Source organism: Nilaparvata lugens, chromosome 1, assembly GCF_014356525.2.
Source record: "Nilaparvata lugens isolate BPH chromosome 1, ASM1435652v1, whole genome shotgun sequence".
NCBI lineage: Eukaryota > Metazoa > Arthropoda > Insecta > Hemiptera > Delphacidae > Nilaparvata > Nilaparvata lugens.
The window spans coordinates 60,948,914-60,969,197 of record NC_052504.1 but is presented as its reverse complement, the minus strand read 5'-3'; the positions used below and the strand labels follow the sequence as shown (position 1 = coordinate 60,969,197).

Genomic DNA, 20,284 nt, shown 5'->3' with positions numbered 1-20,284 from the left:
TAATATTTACTCCAATATTTTTACCTTGTTTAGAAGTATATAAATCTTTTTTCAATTAAATTCTTATATTCTATCTTATACACAAGTGGAGGATTTTTGTTTTATCTATGCTGGAGTTTGATCTTCTTCTTCTATTTATTCATTTTCACTTTTTAATAATAATATTCGAACTCACGACTCACAAACAAACCTTAAGGTTCATATGTGAACGTAGTTTCAATAATTGCGAACTTACACTTATTCTATTATGTATGCTGTGAATAAATACACATTGTATGCTTGTATTTTTTGGAAACAAATCAATTAATTTTACTACTACTGTTTTGTTTTCTCTTCTACAAAGAACTGGCATTATCATGAGTTATAGTAGCTTATATAATAATTTTTGTATTTCAAGAGTATTTGAAGCACGAGTTAGATGTAAGTAACTTAAGACACAAGCGCAGCGAGCAAAGCAAGTCTTAAATGTCTCATGAGTGCTTTATAGGACGAATAACACCTTTGCATACAATAGTTTATATGCAACCACTCAATGCTGTTGTTAGGTTAGAAATCAACTTTCTAGCCACTCAATGCCTACCAGACGGGCGGGACAGTGACATGAAGGTGGCATTTTAATTCTATTCAGGTTGTTTTCTATTCCATTCAACAGGTTTTTTGTCTGTTCTTCTACGCCAAGAGAGATGGCAAAGGGTAACCGCATAGTGAGGAGGTAGAGGTCGAGGAAGCACCTAAATTTATTTGTGTTACAGGCGTCCATATGATAGAGGTCCAGGTAGAGGTTTACCGCGCGGCTTACGGAGAAGCCTCGGGTAACCGCTTTTGAAAACAACCGAGTTTGTGTAATCGTGTTGTGTTTATAGAAGAGTTCTTCTTCCTGATTGGTCGTTTCAAGACCATTTATTGATTCATATAATAAGAAAATCATTAAAAATTATTGGGAGAGAAAAAATAAGGTAACTTTGTGCTATTCCTCTCCCAAATTTAGATAAGGTTACACATAGTCCGAAATAGGTTGAGTATCTTGGAAAATGTTGCCATCACAAGCTCTGAAGCTCTAAAGGATATGGAAAGCCGTGTGTGAAAGCAGCGCGGTAACCCTCCTCAATATGCTATGCTACCTCTACCTCCCCCGCGCCGCGTCTCTTCTCCGAAATTTTGATCATTTGTTTACATAGGAGAGACGCGTAATGGACCAAAACCCGTGCGAAGTTTCTGCCCAACAGCCGTTCTCTGTGAATTGGGCCTTATGGGATTGATTATGATCTCATATGTTATTTATAACGTGGTCGTAAATAAAATATAATATCACTCTGATATAGTTTATTATTATTATTACTCTGATAACAAGAGCCAGGTTTTAAATAAAGAACAACAAATCTAATATATGAAGACAATTTATGACATAATAATTCAATCATGATTTCATGTCACAAAAATGTATAATGATGTAACTCTATTGATGTAGAAATATAGTTACAGTCGAGAATGTACATTACCTATTAAATATGCCTATATTTACAAGATTTAATCAAATTGGCAAGCAAGAAAATTTCCATGACTACAAGAAGTCCTTCAGGTAATGTCAGTCAACAGATTTAATTTTAGTTCAATAAAATTTTATCAAATAAAATGCATGATATTTTTTAAAATAAAATGTATTAATTTATTTATTGAGCTTCAAAGGGAAACAGGATGTAGCTCCCTCTCCACTATTATGAGAATCAGTTTCTGATTTACACTCATCTATCGGGAACATTCTCAAGAAAAAAATTTTCTATCTGTTTTGTCAATTGTCGATAAAAAATTGATAAGCGTAGGAAATGATTGAAAATTATTTTTCTATTTTACAAACTACATCTACTATGACAATCACATGTAGGCATTTTACATTTACACACAAATTACAAATCAATAAATACATTAAAAATAATAAAATTATGATGGTATCGTAAGATATCACATTCTATTCAATGATCAAAAATATATAACATATTTCTGTCATTATTCAATGTGAGGCTTACAAATATATGTATTTGAAAAATATACAGCAAAATGGGATTGTGTTGTCAATTCCTGAACACAATTTCAGAGTTCTGATTTGGAATTCATAAGTTATATTAAAGCTTTCACTAACTTCCAACCACTAACTCTTCTGATTGAAACAGCTTAAATAAATATTACTATCGCTCTAAGCCGTACCATTTTTATTCTAATCTTGTGAACCGGGCTGTATCAAATACATCAACTAGAAACGAATCATTCAATAAATAATAAAGACCGCTGGTTCTCTATCTTACTTGGAGCTGCTATTCTTTTCGATTATGTAGCTGGTCCTTACATTTTATGCATTTTGATAATTTGTACAACACATAAAATGAAGAAAAAGCCACATAGTTGTTTTAATTTAGATTGCGCTTAGATTTGTTTTCCACGTGATTTTTCAATTATTCCTGAGCTATTTCGTTGTCCACCCGGCTGTTCCTGACTCCGGTCTTTCCAGTCCAAGGGTAGATTTCGGGGCATGGCTGACATGTTTTCAAATATCTCACACCTGATTTGTGCCATAGATTGCACACCTTCGCATTGTTGCACCGCCTTGGTCTTTCCTGAAATCAAACGAATATTTCAAAATAAAGGGAAAGTAATATAAGCCAGAATATTTTCACATAAGAAGTATTAAATTTCAACTTCCTATAGAAGGTTCAATTGATTTTTTTCCACTTCATTACCCATGCAAAAGGGGAATATTTTTTCTTCCAATATGGTATTCAGGGCATAGGATCTGTGCGTTTATATTTTGTTTATCAAGTACTTGAATTATTGATAAAATTCATCATTCATCAACAGAATTGTTTCATTTGTACTGCTCTTATTAGATTGAAAAATGTATTTCTTATTTTTAGAACTCGTGGCTGGAGCTCAAGGCTTCTTTTTCCAGTCACGCCAAAAACTATTGTATTTTAATGATTATTTGTATTTTTTATAAAAATACAATTTCTTGTATTTGGCAATAAAAATTCATTCATTCGTAATTATATTATCAAGTCTGCTAGATAGCGTCAAATTTCATTAATCAGAATCGTTTTCATAAGTTGCATTCAAAAGTTTCCATAATTTCCCTTGAAAAATCAAATACAGTATTAACGGGAAAAGCTAGAGTAGGCTGAATTCATCTCATCAATTGGACGGGTCGAAGTAGTCAGAACCGTCTTCGATCGTACATCTGATAAGCGCAGCGTTCTCGGTTTTCCCGTTGTAAGGGTGGCTGCTTGAGGGCAGTTCCTCTAAAATAAAGGAACCTTGTTGAAACTTCTAAAATCACTCACTGGTGGTATCAGTAACATATTGTTCAAAATACTGTATTACTATTTTACATGACTTACTGGGTAATTGCACTGGAATGGCGCAAAGTTGTTGAGCCTGTTGATGGGTGTGGGGTCACGCACCCACTGCAGAGCTTGCCAGTTGGTGATGATCCAGACTTCGGGCATGGCTGTGATTGTGTCCAAAAATGCAATAAAGCCTTCCTTGTGATGTGGCTGTGTGAACCAGGCTGAATGGTAGAACAGACCAAACGGTGCCCTGAAACAATCACCAACAATTTTCTGATCAGAACAGTCATACTTTTCCAGTAAATGATTTGAAGAAAGACTTTGTTGTGTAACAGCTAGCAAAACAGAAATTAATTTATATAAAAATTCTTGTTAATTTTGAATTTATTATTATTAAACGAAAATCCAAATTAAATGCTGCAATTCACCCCAAAGACTTCTGCTACTGCAAATATTGACAACAGGGTAAACAGCCAGATGGAAATTCGATGAGCGCTACTACTCAAAAATTATTTGTCAGCCCGGGAATCGAACCCAGTACCTCCTAATTGCCGGCCTTGAATGCTTACCCTTACACCAAACTGACAATCTCTGGTTAGCAGCGCTCATTTTATACGAAACCATAGCGGCAGCCAGTCTACAGATAGAGATTAATGAGATATTGCAATTATTAAAATGCTAATTAATTAATTATTATTAAACGAAAATCCAAATTAAATGCTGCAATTCACCCCGAAAGACTTTTGCTACTGCAAACATTGACAACAGGGTAAACAGCATATTGACAACAGGGTGAATTGCACCATTTAATTTGGATTTTCGTTAATAATAATTAATTCATTAGCATTTGAATAATTGCAATATCTCAGTAATTTCCATCTGTGAATTTTGAATTTGTTATTATATTTTCGTTTTTATTATCAATACATAATTCTTGATAATTTTGAATCTGTTATTATATTTTTCGTGTTTATTATATATTCGTTATGAGTAATTATCACTTAATATTAATTCCTCTCATTTTTAAAACAGCTCGTCAACAATGATGCGATATTGAACTTGAACAATCATACTTCTTGAATTACATCTGAATAGGCATTTAAAGATCATGAAGCATAAAGAAACAAGATGTCTTACGAAGATTGGAAGGCATGATTTACTGCACAAGTAAAAGTGCAACAATTACTGTAAATAATAAGTTAATTACCTATTAGTGGTGAAATGTCTTTCGAAATTCTTGATAAGCATCTTGTACACTCCATCGGCATTTGGTGGATTACTGCAGGCGTCTCCCATAGAGCAACGCCCACCGTTCAAGTCCTGCCACATCACCATCGGAACTTCCCAAACACCTGAACAACAAATTATTATGAACACCTCAACAACAAATTATACTTATAAGCACAAAATCCTAGAAACAGTACGGTTAAAAGAATATATGATACAAGAATATGATGAAAGACACATTTTTAGAAAAGTTGTTACTCATCTACTAGTAAATTAGTGGAAATGAAATTGTCAATCCTAAAACTGCAATAGAAACGAGAGTTTGGACTCAACAGCAGTGTTTGTAATATTAATAAGAAATGAAATTGTATGATTAATGAATAATCAGTACGGTAGCATCACTTAGATATTCTATACAGATTTTGCAATACTTGGAAATCAGCTAATGAAAGCCAACAAAGTAATCGATAACCAATCAGTTTTTGTGTGTTATGAATGAAGTGACTGACCAGGATAAGAACGAGTAGGGCAAGGAGGAATCATGCAGTCATGGTGGACCTTGTAGTCAAGAGTGTAAGGCCAGCTGGGTGGTTTGTTCTCGTAGATCGGCATCGAAGAATCGTAAGTGAAATTACCATCGTGCAACATCTTGAACATCTTGTTGCCTCCAACCTGCACAAACATATTACGGTAATTATTTCCTCAAGAGTCCACTTATTCTAGAGCTTGCTGAATATGTCAAAGGGTAATAACACTGATTCGTTTGAGAAGCATAGGGAATTCGGGACTAACGGGGATTGGATTATCATTATAATTATTGGTTTTTAATAAATAAATCATTATTATTCATTACAATCAAACACCAATTTTGTTTTTCAAAAAACAAAGTTTTATTGGCTAATCCTCAATTCAAAATTCCAATTTTCCCCTGTCAAGCGGAGTGTATCAAAAGGTTTCATGTTTAAATTTAATGATTAATTGAACACTCCCAGTAAATATATTATTATTAGTCCACCAAAAAAGGGGAAAATAACCATTTCCTTCAAACTTGGATAACAGTAATCCCTTCAAACATAATAATGATGAATTACTTTTAGTGAACTTCAGTACGGTATGTATTGAAGAGTAAATTCTGGAACGTCAGTTCCATTGATATTTGAATTTGGAAAACTAATTTTCATATTATAATACTTTGAAAAGCTGATGTAAAAACTCGGGACACTTATAACCGCACCGAGCCCGTGCAAGGTACGGCCGAGCTACGTTCGCGGCACGGTGATTATGGTAGCAGAACACACATATCCGTGCGACAGCCGAGCGGCAGCAGTGTCTCAGTTCTGTAGTGCTACTGTGGTCTGATTTCTGAATGTGATAAACTATTGTTATAGTCCAGGCAATGAATGCTCAAAAAAGGGTATAGAGGAAAAAGTTTGGAAGACAATTTTTGACCCCGCAGTTCTGTTTGGGTAGTGAGGAGGTAAACATGTCAAAAGTCCCCACCCCTACCACCTGTGCTTAGGAGGTGGGGGTGGTTCAAAGGTACCATTTTTTGTTTTCTCGCATATAACTCGAAAACTATGCATTTTACAGACATGACTATTCTATAAAAAATTAAAGCTTACATAATTTCCTACAATATTGATTTCACAACTTTTTCTATATCTCTTTCACTTTTCGAGATATCCGCTCTAAAAGATGTGACATTTTTGAAAAAAAAAACACATTTTTCTTCAAATGTTTTGCTATTTTTGCAGTAATAACTTTTGAATATCGATGGGAAAAATCCATGCTGATCATGAGCTTATAGAGCATCAAATTCTCTTCAATTTGATGTATGATTTCACAAGTTTACGCACATCCCCACGACTGTTGCAGTAGCTTCAGTGTTGAGTGTGATATCTTCAGTTTTGCAAAAATAGACCAATTGACAAAGGATTTTGGGGAGAATTTTTTGAACACAATTTTTGACTTGGCAGCTTCGCTGGGACCAGTTAAGGGGTGAACATATCAAAAGTCCCCATCCCTACCCCTTGTGCTAAAGGGATGAGGGTGGTTTAAAAGTTGAATTTTTCAATGTTTTGCTTACACGCTCATATCTTGAGAAAAATGCGTTCAACCGACATGACTAACTATCCAGAAATAAAGCTTGATAAATTTCCTAAATATTCTTTCTTTGGTGACTTGTGATATCTCCAACAGTTTTCGAGATATACGCTCTTAAAAGTGTAAAATTGTTAAAATAACAGCTTTTAATCCTATTTTTTATGTTTCATGGGCCTACAACTCTCCAACAATGCATCGTAAAAATGAATTCCCACGGTAGATTTGTAGAGCTTTGTTTTCTAATCAATTTGATGTATTAATAATGTTTTCCTTCTATTGTTATAGCAGATTCAATGTGGGGGGGTGAAATTTTAATTTTGTAACAATTGATCACTTGACAATGAAATTTGAGTCTAGAACACCTGGTACATAATTTCTGACTTTGTAGTTTAATGAGGACTAGTTGGGAGGTAAACATAGCCAAAATACGCATCTCTAGCCCGTCTATTGAAGGTGTGGAACTGCTAAGTTGACACTTGTTGCAGAATTAAAAATTTCACCCCCCACATTGAATCTGCTATAACAATAAGTTTTTCACTCTCTATGTTAAACGAGCCCGCACCGTCTCCGTCAAAAAGTAAACTGAATTAGTCGTCGACGGCTCGGGCAACAAACATGGTGACGGTGCTGACGCGGTGCGGTAGTATGTGTCCCTACTCGTTTGAAAGCATTTGTTTTCTCACTCGCCGTAGTACGTCCGTCACACGGCCGTGCCGCGGCGCGGGCTCGGTGCGGATATGTGTGTCTCGGCCATAATACGAGTGCATGGTTTTTATGTAGCCTATATGCTATTGTTTATAGGAAAAGATAATATTATTGATAAGTTGACTTACAGAAAGGAAAGGAGCTCTCATTCCTCTGATGTCCTCTAGACGAACTCCACCATAAGCAGCGAGAATTTCTCTCTGGCCTCCAATTTCTCTCAGCCATTTCCTTTCAGAAAACTGCTCTCCAAAACTGTGCCTTTTTACATGGAAATCAACAAAACAAGATTGTCATTTAGGTACCGGTTTTTCATCTATTACTCATAATTATTGAAACAAGAAATAGTTTCTATTGATCTTCATGATAATTATATTGATCATTTGGTTAGTTTATCAATCACTGTCTTGAAATAAATTATTTTGAGAAAAGTTTTAATAATATTTGGTTTGCTTGTCAACACCATGCGGGTATTTATTTTGAATCTCTAGTTAAAATATTATTGTTATTATTATTATTATTGTATTATTATTATTATTATTATTATTATTATTATTATTATTATTGTTGTTGTTGTTATGAAGAATCCAATTTTAATTCATGTTACTGTTATATTCATTTTTCCATTAACAATTCAAAATGAAAAAAAATCCTACAAATTATTCTTTAATTCATTTCATTCGAATAATTGTGTAGTTACTTCAATAATACCGGTACTATAATGTTCAATAACTCCTTTAATGATAGTCTCTGTATATTATGTAAATGACAAAGATATACAGCAATCATTGAAAGAAAAACTGAAAAAATCATTGAAATAATCAAATAGCTGCAATGATTGAGATTTGATTCATCTTATTAAACTATCAGATGGATCACAAACGTTCAAATGGAAAAAATGGATGTAAATTATGAGGCTAAAATGAAAACTGAACGTTCGGTGTTGTGCGTCTACTTACGACACCGAATGAGAAGCCATCTCATGTCCAGTAGCATAGAGATTCTGAACCATGCTGTAGTCGGTCCACTCGTGCGAAACGTAGAATGTGGCGGCAATAGGACAGCCATTCGGGTTGGTTCGTCCCTTTTCGAACAGGTCGATGTACAGCTGCTTGTTCAGGTCGTTGATCGAATCGTCGAAGGTGAGCAGAACTATTTGAGGTGTCTCTTCTGGTAGAAGTTCACCTATTCGTGATTAAAAGTAACTATATTATTCTTTTCTTAATTTGGAAAATAAGATAAATAAAATATAAAGATTGAAAAATATTGCACGGACAAACATTCACTGATCAATTCCTCCAAGAATAAATTTCCATTAAGTGATATCCATTAAGTGATTAATAAGTAATCATTAGGTGATTTCCATTACGTTAATTTGATTTTCATCAAGAAAGAGAATCATTCTATCCAATCAAACAATATTGTTTTCTTTATTAAAGAAATTTTATTTAATGGTATAGGCTACTGGCTTCTTGGTTATTTTTATTTCTTTTTCGCACTTAATAGGTATTAAATTTATTGTTAAGTCAAGTATTAGGATAGACTCCCACTAGCGAGCAAGTTATACTTTTGCTGATGGTAATTTTCATCTCCAATATAGTAAACGTTCATGTTTATTATTCAATATCATGTTGTATATTTTATGGAAATGGAACAATAAATTTGAAATTTGAAAGCACATGAGAATGTATTTATTCAAATTGGTGTCAACTCACAACGTGACAAAAATTCTAGTAAGCTACTCGAAACTGGGATTTCAATTGAGACAAAATACTTTCTATTATACTGTAAACTTTAAGGTAAATTAATTGATGAGTATAAGATAGTGAAGCATATAAGAAAGTAATAATAAAAAACTAAGTGAAAAAAGAGTAAAACGAAATTATAATTCATTTATTCTATAGGAATGGCTATTAATGTGACTTTTATTCCGTTTTATATATATCTACAAATCTTTAGAATACATTTTCCACATTTAACACAAAGCTATTTTTTCACGTTTGCAATGATCCAACATCAATTCAATTCAATTTATAATTGCATCCCAAACATCCGAATAATCAGACTGAGGATAAGTCAAAAAAGAGCAGCCTAGGGGAGGTTCTCAACACCTTTAGGTAGCACACTTGAAAAATACCAAACGTAAAACATGTACTCAGTAGTGTACAGTGTTTGAAATTTACCTGGAATGTCTTTTCCTCCACAATAACAATCAGGCAGCAAACAAACATCCTTACGACATTTGGCAGCAGTCTTGTCAGGCTGCGGTGTCGGGTAAATAGGTCCAGGTCTGTAATAATGGAAACCTGATTTGAATATAGGCCTACTATTTTCGTGAATATTGCTTCACCAAAATATTGATGAAACTTGTGTTTATATTTTTCACATTATTTTTACCACTCACGGTTTTCATGTATGCAGACACATATTGATGGAGGGAATCTTCTATTTAATATGTGAAACTGGAGATGATAACCCTTTCTTTCTATTCGGTCTATCGCCATGAAAATATCATTTTTAAGTTCTTATAAAAATTTATATTACAAAAATTTTGAATTTTAATTCATATTGCTGTAAATAATTCGTATTACATACTAGCACAACTTGGAAATAAATGCTAGCGGCCAATCTTGTTAACCCTACAATTAAAAAAATGTACATTCCATGTAATTAAATCTGTCGTAGGCAACCGGTACAATCATTCTAAGGAACATAATCATTCATACACATTCGTCCGTTGATATTCAACCTCATATATTTAAATTATAGTAAAAATAGGTTCAATTCAGTTCAGACCAACTTGAATATACAGAGTGTTTAGAAAGCCACACTGTGCACTTGAATCATGGATTTAAAATAAATTTCAAAAACTTTTAAATTATAAAATGATTTTGTATGTTTCTTACCTACACCGTAATGATTATGTGGGCTAAAAAATATTTTAGGAATGGATTCCGTTCACATCAATACAGCAATGCCCTCATTTAATTATTTTTTCAAACACCTCAAGCAAATTATTGACATTAACTCCTCGAATGTATGTCGTTATTGCAGTTTTGGGTTCGTCAATTTTGTGTGATCTGTTGCGATACACAGCTTGTTTTGCTGCAAATGGTAATCTGGGTGCGCAAAATCTGAAGATTCCACAACCCACAAGTTCTTGAACCAAACACATTGCGAAGGAAATCCAAAAACGAATGCAAATCTGTATTGATGTGAACGGAGACCATTTCTAAGATATTTTATAACTATGTAAAGAAGAAAATGTAATGAAGAAAATTATTTAGGTACTTAATTTTCATTTAAAACTTGAAATAATTCATTTAATTTCCATAATTCGAGTGCACATTGACTTTCCTAACACTCTGTACAATATCGAGAGCTATTTACATAAATATACACATAATTTCAAATAAAAACAAATTTTTAAACTTACTTCAAAAACGTGTCTAGTTCTCACCTGCTGGGAGGGAATTTGAAGATGTCAATGTATTCTGATGCTTTGGAGACAATGGTTGTAGCTGGCTTGAGAGTGGGTCTGGCTCGCCTGGAAAAAGTGATCACTTTTGAATTCACAACGAACAATAAAAACACCACTCAAATCAAAATGCAAAATTATATAATATTCACTACAACCAGATACAGTGAATTCCTATAGTTATGATAACCATTGGATAAAATTCCCTGAGAGAGATTATCAAAATGCAACAAGACAAATTTGATGTAAACATTAAATTGTAATCGAAGTGGTTATTCTAATTGAAACATTAATTATTATATAATTTTTATTAATTTTCAAACGATAGTCATAGAGGTATATTGAGATTAAAAACCTTCATCCCATCTTGTTCAAACAATCATATTTTACTAGTCTTCAATTCCATGAGTAGCTGTGTTGAAGAGTTCATACTTTATGTAAGGTTCCTAATAGATTGCAAACACAGCTTCACCAAAAATTATGTTTTAACAACAAGAAAATTAATAAGTCTTTAAGGCCTCAGTAATATGATTTGCAACAAATTCATTAGGAAGAGAACTTTATTTGTTCAGTTTTAGCATTACCCAACACTAGCTGGTGTACCACGGTTGGGAGCTTCGGCTTCATTTGGTGAAATTGTGTAAGTTGCACTTCCACGTGTTCTTCCAGATCCTCTGTGAACATCAACAGCACATTTATTCAAGACTTTTAGTATGTTATTTCTATAAATACATATAAGTACCATATATGAGACTGCTATGTAGCTTATTAGACGTGAATTTTGAGATCTTGTAATAAATAATTTCATATTCTCTTTTCGCTTGCATACTTACTGAATGAAAATACTTGCAGCTAGGCTAGGGAGTGCACAACATAATCGGGTAAAAGATAATTTCAAATCAGATAATATTTGAATTTCATACTTCATAACAAAACGTTTGTTGGAAAAAATGATTTATTCTGGAATAATATACCGGTATCTGTGAAGTTGCTGTTCATTTTTTTGTTTTCAAAGTGTACATTTTCTATTATAAATATATGATGCGTTCATTCCAATAATTTTACATTCAAATAATCAATAAATTTGCCAAATTAAAATTGATATGATATAAACAATGATATGAAATGAATAAATAAAATATAATCAATAAAGAATAAAATGCATAATGTGAATCATAAGTATATTTCATAGCATTTAATCCTATAAATACCTTTCCCCAGCTTCCACCTCCCGAACCATCATCTATGTACCAATCTTAAAATATTGGTTCAAAGAAATATTTTATTTAGGAAATTTAATAGAATGCTTTATTATTTTGTAGAAAATCCTTTATGCCGTTTGAAAGTTTACTAAAATTAACTTATGTAGCCTAATTTACTTACCATATTTACAAGGTATTAAGAAACAAGGCATTCACTAAGATACATGATGAAGTAATAAACGAGTGTCTGTGATACAATCTGTTTCAGAGGTAGGAAATAATGTAAGATATATCAAATAATAAGGTAGGACAAACTATCAGTCGGTTGTAGGCTAATAGCTATGGCTATTAATCCTATATTTAAAGAAGCATTTTCTAGCTAGGCTCGATAGCAAAGTCTAGTTTTAAATGCATTCACTGTTATAATGTTCATTGATGGGATGGGATTACAAAATTTGTTTCACCTATCATAGAAACTACAATCTACTCATTATTTATGTGAATTTTGATAGAGATAATGCACAAAACATAGCACTATTATTTCGCTTTATAGTATTTACTATTAAATACCGTAATTCAAAACATAATTATTGATTGTATAGGATTTGAAAAATTCTGTCTCATTCACCAATATGAAATTAATTTTTCTCCCTCGGGGGAATTTTTGCTCTCAGCAACAAACCTTCCTCATCAAAGAGAAAAAGCTGTATTCACTTCACTTTAGATATTATACATTTCATTACAAATAACTATTATAAATTAGTAGATGATACACATGCAAAATAAGTTGCAAGTTGAAACATGCGCAAGAGAATCTCAAGCATGGTCGTGCATATTTTAAATGAATGTAGGCTACTTTTAGATAGTCTGCTTGAAAAAATAGTTGAATTCAGTTCAATGAAGCAAAGAACTCATTTTCACTTGTGTGTGTGTATGAGTGTATGTGCGTCTGTGTACACGATATCTCGTCTCCCAATCAACGGAATGACTTGAAATTTGGAACTTGAGGTCCTTCCCCTATAAGGATCTGACACGAACAATTTCGATCAAATGCAATTCAAGATGGCGGCTAAAATGGCGAAATTGTTGTCAAAAACAGGGGTTTTCGCGATTTTCTCGAAAACTGCTCCAACGATTTTGACCAAATTTATATCTAAAATAGTCATTGATAAGCTCTATCAACAGCTACAAGTCCCATATCTGTAAACATTTCAGGAGCTCCGCCTCATCTATGCAAAGTTTGATTTTGGATTCCCAATTATCAGGCTTCAGATACTATTTGAACAAAAGATTTCAAGTGGAAAAGATTGAAAATGAAAATCTCTACAATTAATGTTCAGTAACAGTTTCACCTAAAATTGAAAATTAGCTCGAAATTCGAGAAAATGTCATTATTTTAATTGCAAACTGTTGGCAACTGTTAATTCTATTGAATCATTATTCACTATGCAGAGATAGCAGACTTCGTGTGTCACCAGCGTTATTGTACTGTCACCAGCTGGCTTAGATCTTAGAATAGTAGACTTGAGATGCGCGTTAACACTAGCGTCAGGTGATATTTTCATAACGGCAAGGAAAGTTGTGTGAGTGCGCCACACCAGATTTTTTCCAATTGGATTGTTAAATTATATGGTAGATGATAAATTTACTTTGAGCGTCAATTTAAATTACCCGCTTTGTTCTTGTGCTGCACTCTGTACAGCGGTTTCAAAAACAGAGATTGAGGTTATCTAGATATAGAAGGCACTTTTTTGTTTGGATTTGACATTTAAGTTTTTAATTTGAGTTCTTGAGTTTTGCCTCTTGAAACTCGAATTTTAACACGTAAAATTCTAATGATTTGGAAACTTTAAACTTTACGTTTTTTTTAGTAGAATATTAAAGTAAATGAATTCTGTAATATTATAGCAGATTCATTGATATAATAGGCCTACCGTACTTTGATTACCGTAATTCAAGAAAACCGTGATTCAAGTTAAAGAGGTGCCATGGAAAACATTTTGTAAAATAATTAAAACAATTCATAAGTAAGTAACTTGTATAATTTTGTAATTTATGTCCAAAAAATAAAAATTTTTAAATTGATCAATTTACTACACTTTATATTATAGACGTCATACTTTAATTTAATATAGACGTTTTTTGTTACAGACATCATTTAGGCCTAATCATGTTATTGTTTTTTAAAGATATTCTTAACTTCCTAATGGTGTAAGTAAGTTAAAGACTGTGAGCCAGAAACTAGTCAGTCTTATTGCCAGTTTCATACCGACAGTATCAAAATATTCTTAAATGAGATAAGTCCAATGGAAATTGAGGTTATTATCAGCTAAACACAAGTTTTTGGTGACCAGGGATTAAAGTTGATGGGACTCCAGGGTTTCAGTATCTGTGTGATTAACCCCATACTACGTACCTATATATTCTCATAAATTGCATATGAAAAAGGGATATGGGGTACGGTAGCACGTCCTTGCAAAACATTGCTAAAATTTCCACTAATCAGCAAAAACGCGTCATTAGAAAATTATATAGGTATTAGCTTTGGATTTCAATCATCATTGTCGCAATGTTTTTTAAACGTTGGAAGGTACAGTATTATTACTCTAACCTATACTTTCATTTTTAAAGTTCTGTGATACGGTATTATTTATGGTAAAAAGTATCAGTAGTTTCTCAAAGTATGCTACTAATGCACAGTTACATTTATACAATATAGGCTACCAGAAATTTCCTTACAATTCAGCCTCACAGAAAGTATTTGTGTTATATAGGAACAACTTCGTAAGATCAAAAAAATACAAAATTATCTGAATATTAAAATATTGCTTTCAAGAAAGATTAATTGAAATATAAACTAATAGAAAAATGTTTTTATAATAATTATAATGTGAATGAATTTTATAAGTTCAACATCATGTAACCGCGTATTATTGTAAAAGCTTATAACTGTAAAGCAATTTAATTTTCTTATTTCTAATTAATTTGTTTAGTTAACTTTGTTTAATTTGTTCAACTTTGTTTAACTTTATTTGTTTAATTACTTTGAAAGCATAGGCGCCTTCAAGGACCTACTAAAGAGACACCTCTACAACAAAGGCCATACTATAGCCTGCAGGAATTCTATGATGACAGTATGTTCCGCAGGGCCAACTAATGACGTCCACGCAACCAATGACGACCACGGTGCTGTCGCGCTACTAGTGGGATATCTACAAGTATCAAGTAAAGTATCAAGTAGTTGTACTTCAAATTTTCTTTGTTTTTCAAACGATTAATGTAATGGAAGCAAAATGGATAATTGATCTGTTGCTTCCACATATTCTTGTTTTCAATAAATAAATAAATTCACTGAAAAAAAACTGTATAATAATATTACCGGTACTTGCGATACTTACCGACCTAGCGTACCAATAGTTTTCTTATAACATTATTTCAGTTTTCAAATGCAAGTTTTATACAAACCTAACCATTTATAGGCGTACATTTTTTTGGCAAAACTAAATTGGTCAATTATATTAAAACACTTAACTAGTGGGTAATCTAATAAGCTTTGCTTATTCAACTTATTTAAATATTCACTATATGGTACAAATGTGGTTTAAATCTATACATTTTTATGGTTTTCATAATATTATTGTGTAAATATTTGTTGTTGATCATAATCTATTTTTGATTTTACTTTTGTATAGGTTACACAAACTATCAAAATCTCTACCTCATGTGGACTCGTCGCCACCACCAGTAGAAACAAAGTCTTTATGTTAGGCCTATCTAATATATAGAATTATTATATTAAACAACTTTTTCATAATATGATTGAAAGGAGATCAATACTAGTGTGCTTATCTAAAAATTATCTCAAAATCTCTTAGTAGAAAAAAAATAATAATGAAAGAAACCGAAAGTTTCCATGAAGAAATATTATTTACAACATGAAAATAGACTGTTACTTTATGATTTTATTAGTATGGAAGAATTTTATGGAACAATACATTTGTTCAAAATGTTAAATACACCACTTCCATTAACTGGTTCAGAAAATTATTAATTAATATTATTTTTGAACATTTTATTATTGAATAAATTTACACCACCAAACAATGTACACAGTATTCACAGAAATAATGATCGAAAGAGAATATGATTTTTACAAGATATGTACAAGAGGTGGAGAAGATTGAACACTTGAATGATGATCCATGTTTTTATGAGATATGAGTGACTGGAAAATTGATGTCAGGACGCCTGTGTCACAGAATATGGTTGGTATGATGCTGATCACACAACTAGAGAATACACTGCTAGAATGAGAATGCTCCGTAAGAATGAAACTGTTGCGATGATGGATTGACTATATTAGCCATAAAAACCATAAACCTAACATTCAAGTGCAACAAAAAACCGCAAGTTTCTCTGAATGATAGGCTTGTTTCCCCAACAACAGTTTGGCATTATGAGAGCACTGCATGCAATTATGAGTAGAATGCAATGATTCACGATTTGTGATGGAAAGCAAACACAGCTAAATATCTGATAAATGAAATTCGCTTGTATTTGGTGACATTGAAAGCGAATGATTCTGGCAAATCCCGTAAATATTGTTAGCCCTACCTGGATAAACCAGGATTACTACTGGCTGTAGTTGGGGAGTCTGTTGATACAGCAGGCCTCTGTCTGTTTATGAACAAAATGATAAAGATTGTGTCAGTCGTGTTAATACCGTGATATGGAAAAGACTTGAATTGGGAGGACGCTGGGCCCTAGCCCATAATTTTAGAAACTATGCTAAATATGTTTTGATCTTTTTTCAGAAATTCATGATATTTTAATATTTATTTAATTATATTCTATAGAATAACCAAGCAGACATGAATTCAAAATATTATGGTTCAATTCCTGAAAATTCTATCTCAACTGACTTCTGATTCTACTTGTATATTCCTATTATGATTAAATTCCAGTATTGAATTTCAAAGTAAGCTACTATTTCCAATTACTGCATCGTATTTGAAATAACTTGATATTTTCTCTTGCATGTACTTCTTGTAAGATCACTCCTCCAATCGCTCTCAGGAATTTTTCGCCCCCTTGAGAGTTCAATTTGCTCCACAGGGGCGATCGCCCCCAGGTTGGGAACCACTAATCTAGATCTATGAAGTAACACTTCATCCATCTAGCATCGAAGGTTTTGAATGATGAATGATTTCAAATTAGAAGCAGTGTGAGAAAAAGGTGAATTAAGTGATTAAGTTATCTGAAATGTCTTGTGGAACTTAATTACTATTCTCTTCTTGTAGGGAATCTATACTTGTACAAACGCCAAATCTCACGAAATTTTTACATTCAAATGTGAGCTAGATCTGAATGGTTGCTTAGAATCTGATCACTGGATTCGATGATCATCAGACAAATCAATCATCACCAAGTTGATCTCCAACGTTGGTTAATTCAGGGGTAACCTTTGATCAATGAGATATCATAAACTGAATGAATCCAGCATGTATGCCATCAATGCGCTTATTTCAGTCAAATTTATTCCAGATTGATATGGAAATAATACTTTGGAAAATATTGTCAAGTAAAACAATATTTGCTTCCCAATTCAAGTCTCTTCTCATACCAAATCCTTGAAGCAAACAAATAATCGTATTGGGAGTTGTAAGCAGTGACATTTCTCTAGTCGTACTAATTGGAGAGTCTTGTTTTTCATACCTCACAAGCGGTTTTTCGTTGCACTCAGATTGACTGTCAGGGCATCGTGATGGAGGGGAAGTGGATGGCGAGGGTGAGGGGCCCCTGCCTCGCACAACTGGCCGCGTGAAACGAGGAGGCGACTCAGTGATGTTGCTCACTGTGACTGGCTGGGCTGTGGTCGATGGCGAGAAACGGGTGGGGTTGATGCGGGAGCTAGTCCTGCCACGAGACACCTGAGACCTCGGCTTTTCATCGTTTGTTTCTTCAACCGAATCATCGGATTCTTCAATACTTTGTGGTTTGGAGTAGGGTACAAACTGCGAATTATCCTGTCGGTGAGGAGCTTCTGGTAATTGACCATTAGATTTCTTATCAAATGAGAAAGATTCTTCGAATTCATCCCTGAAATTGTCACTGTTCTGAGAAAAGCTACCTTGTCCGGCACCTTTGTTGAGTAGTTGGTTTTCCCTGCGATCGTCATGGTAGTTGACTGCATTCTCTTCAGGCAGTCTGGCAAAAAAGCTGGGCTCCTCAGTTCTGTAACCAATGATTCTGCGAGATTGAGTGGTGGTGGAAGGAGTGGTTGTGGTGGTTGGAGGTGGGGGAGGAGGTGTGGTCACTTCTACTGGAGCGGGTTGAGGTGGCACAGTGCTCCTAATCAAATGAATTGGCCTTACTTCTTCAATTTGTTTTGGTGCAATGCGGATTCTGGATTCTTGTTCTGGTGCTGTTGTGATTCTGGAGAAATGAACTGGCCTCACTTCTTCAATTTGTTTTGGAGCAACTCGAATTCTAGATTCTTGTTCAGGCGTTGATGCTATTCTAGAGAATTGATCTGGTCTCACTTCTTCTTCAATTTGTTTGGGAGTAACTCGAATTCTAGATTCTTGTTCAGGCGTTGATGCTATTCTAGAGAATTGAACTGGTCTCACTTCTTCTTCAATTTGTTTGGGAGTAACTCGAATTCTAGAATCTTGTTCAGGCGTTGATGCTATTCTAGAGAAATGAACTGGTCTCACTTCATCTTCATTTTGTTTGGGAGCAACACGGATTCTTGGTTCTTGTTCAGGTGCTGCGGTGGTTCGGGTGAAATGAGCGGCTCTTAGTTCTTCTTCATTTGTTTTTGGTGTCACTCTGATTCTAGGTCGAATAGGAACTGTTCTTGGTGTTTCGAAATCTTCAGTTGGTGTTTCTGGAGGACTACTTGTAGACTGAATACTTATGGGCTCTGAACTCTGGCTATTTACTTGGTCACGGTGTGGCATAACTCTGGATCTGATATTAGTCACCTTGACTTGTCTCCAAATTGATTTGTCATTAACAGAGACTGCTTCTTCTTGTTCAGGGAAAGAGGCAGTGGGCTCCACAACAATTCTGAAAGAGTTTAGCTCATTCCTGGTTCTTTGTTGAGAATCAGTGTGGTCTGTAGGTTTGGGTGTTTCTGACCTTGATGGGAAAGATGTAGGGCTACTTAGTCTTGAACTTCTATTCTCTGCTTGAGCTGATCTCGAACTATCTTGACTCTTGTAGCTGGACAGTGAATCTGAATTGGATCTAGCTATTATTGGTGGCTGCTCGGTGGATACTCTACTAGAGGTTTGCGAGGATAACACCTGCTGCTCCTCTGATCTACTATTTATACTTGAAGAACTTCTTGCATTCTCTGCATTGAATTTTCTTCTTTGTTCAAAACTGCTCTCAACATCAATATAATCATTGATGAAAGCACTAATTAGGCCATCGTTTATACTCTGTGGATCCTCAACTGAGAATGCTTTGACTGATCCTCGGCTTCGTTGTTGAGGAGCTGTGGAACTCTGTGCGACTCTTCTAGCATCATCGAGCGCCAATGCAGCCGAGAGCGTCAGGCGTCGTGGAGGCTCCGAACTGGAGGAAGGGAGAGCGGTAGGAGAGGGAGGGAGAGCAGGAGACCTTTCATCAGTCAATCTTAAAGCTACTGGTGCAGGCTCATTTGTACTCTGCCTCTGGGATCCTGGGACAGCGGTTGTACTTGTTTCTTCCAATCTGTAGGAATATATGTACATGGCATGAAGGATTGGCATACAAATCCGATCAAAACAAACCATTCAAAATATCAATAAAGTGGCTGAACCCGTCAGCCCATTCATATTTAATCACTCTCAAACAATTATGATACAGAAAATAAGTTCAACAGAGAACCAACATGCAACGTGGTGCTTCATTCCGTTTATCTTGAACCTTTCCTATACAAGTGTCAGAGAGATTTTCGAAAAAGTTCTCCAGTAGAATATTACAATAATGCATTTTGAAAAATCGTTGTTCATATTTTAAATTGAACTTTCACTCTTATTTTTACAGAAAAACTTCACGTTTTAAACTTTTTTGGAGGATTCTTGTTATCTTACTTCATCCATCTCTCAACATAAGATTCAACATTGGGTCATAGATTGGAGGAAATGCGATATATAATAAAATCATCTAGAGAATAGGTGAGTACAGAGAAAGCCATATCTGAAAAAATCGTGTTCAAAAAATATTATATTCAACAACTAGTGTTG

At 34.0% G+C, this 20,284-nt stretch overlaps 1 protein-coding gene and 1 long non-coding RNA gene across 4 annotated transcripts in view; one reads left to right on the top strand and one right to left on the bottom strand.

Annotated features, from left to right (window-relative positions):
• Positions 1–1,379: 1,379 nt before the first annotated feature.
• The window catches only part of LOC111049971, a 152,870-nt gene continuing 133,965 nt past the window's right edge, over positions 1,380–20,284 (bottom strand). Inside the window, exons 9-19 of one of the 3 annotated variants that reach the window (XM_022336188.2) lie at positions 17,763–19,769; positions 16,662–16,724; positions 11,430–11,519; positions 10,828–10,914; positions 9,551–9,657; positions 8,327–8,552; positions 7,499–7,628; positions 5,072–5,234; positions 4,543–4,687; positions 3,387–3,585; positions 1,380–2,609 (exon numbers count right to left, since the gene is read on the bottom strand). In XM_022336188.2, coding sequence (XP_022191880.2) covers positions 2,448–2,609; positions 3,387–3,585; positions 4,543–4,687; positions 5,072–5,234; positions 7,499–7,628; positions 8,327–8,552; positions 9,551–9,657; positions 10,828–10,914; positions 11,430–11,519; positions 16,662–16,724; positions 17,763–19,769 — 3,379 coding nt within the window. In that variant the 3' untranslated portion in view covers positions 1,380–2,447. The remainder of the gene's footprint in view (positions 2,610–3,386; positions 3,586–4,542; positions 4,688–5,071; positions 5,235–7,498; positions 7,629–8,326; positions 8,553–9,550; positions 9,658–10,827; positions 10,915–11,429; positions 11,520–16,661; positions 16,725–17,762; positions 19,770–20,284) is intronic. The other 2 variants (XM_022336194.2, XM_022336203.2) reach the window with 2 other exon arrangements.
• On the top strand, positions 13,826–20,226 carry LOC120353791. The gene is made up of 3 exons (XR_005572597.1): positions 13,826–14,074; positions 15,100–15,272; positions 20,085–20,226. It is a non-coding gene; the product is annotated as an uncharacterized LOC120353791 (long non-coding RNA).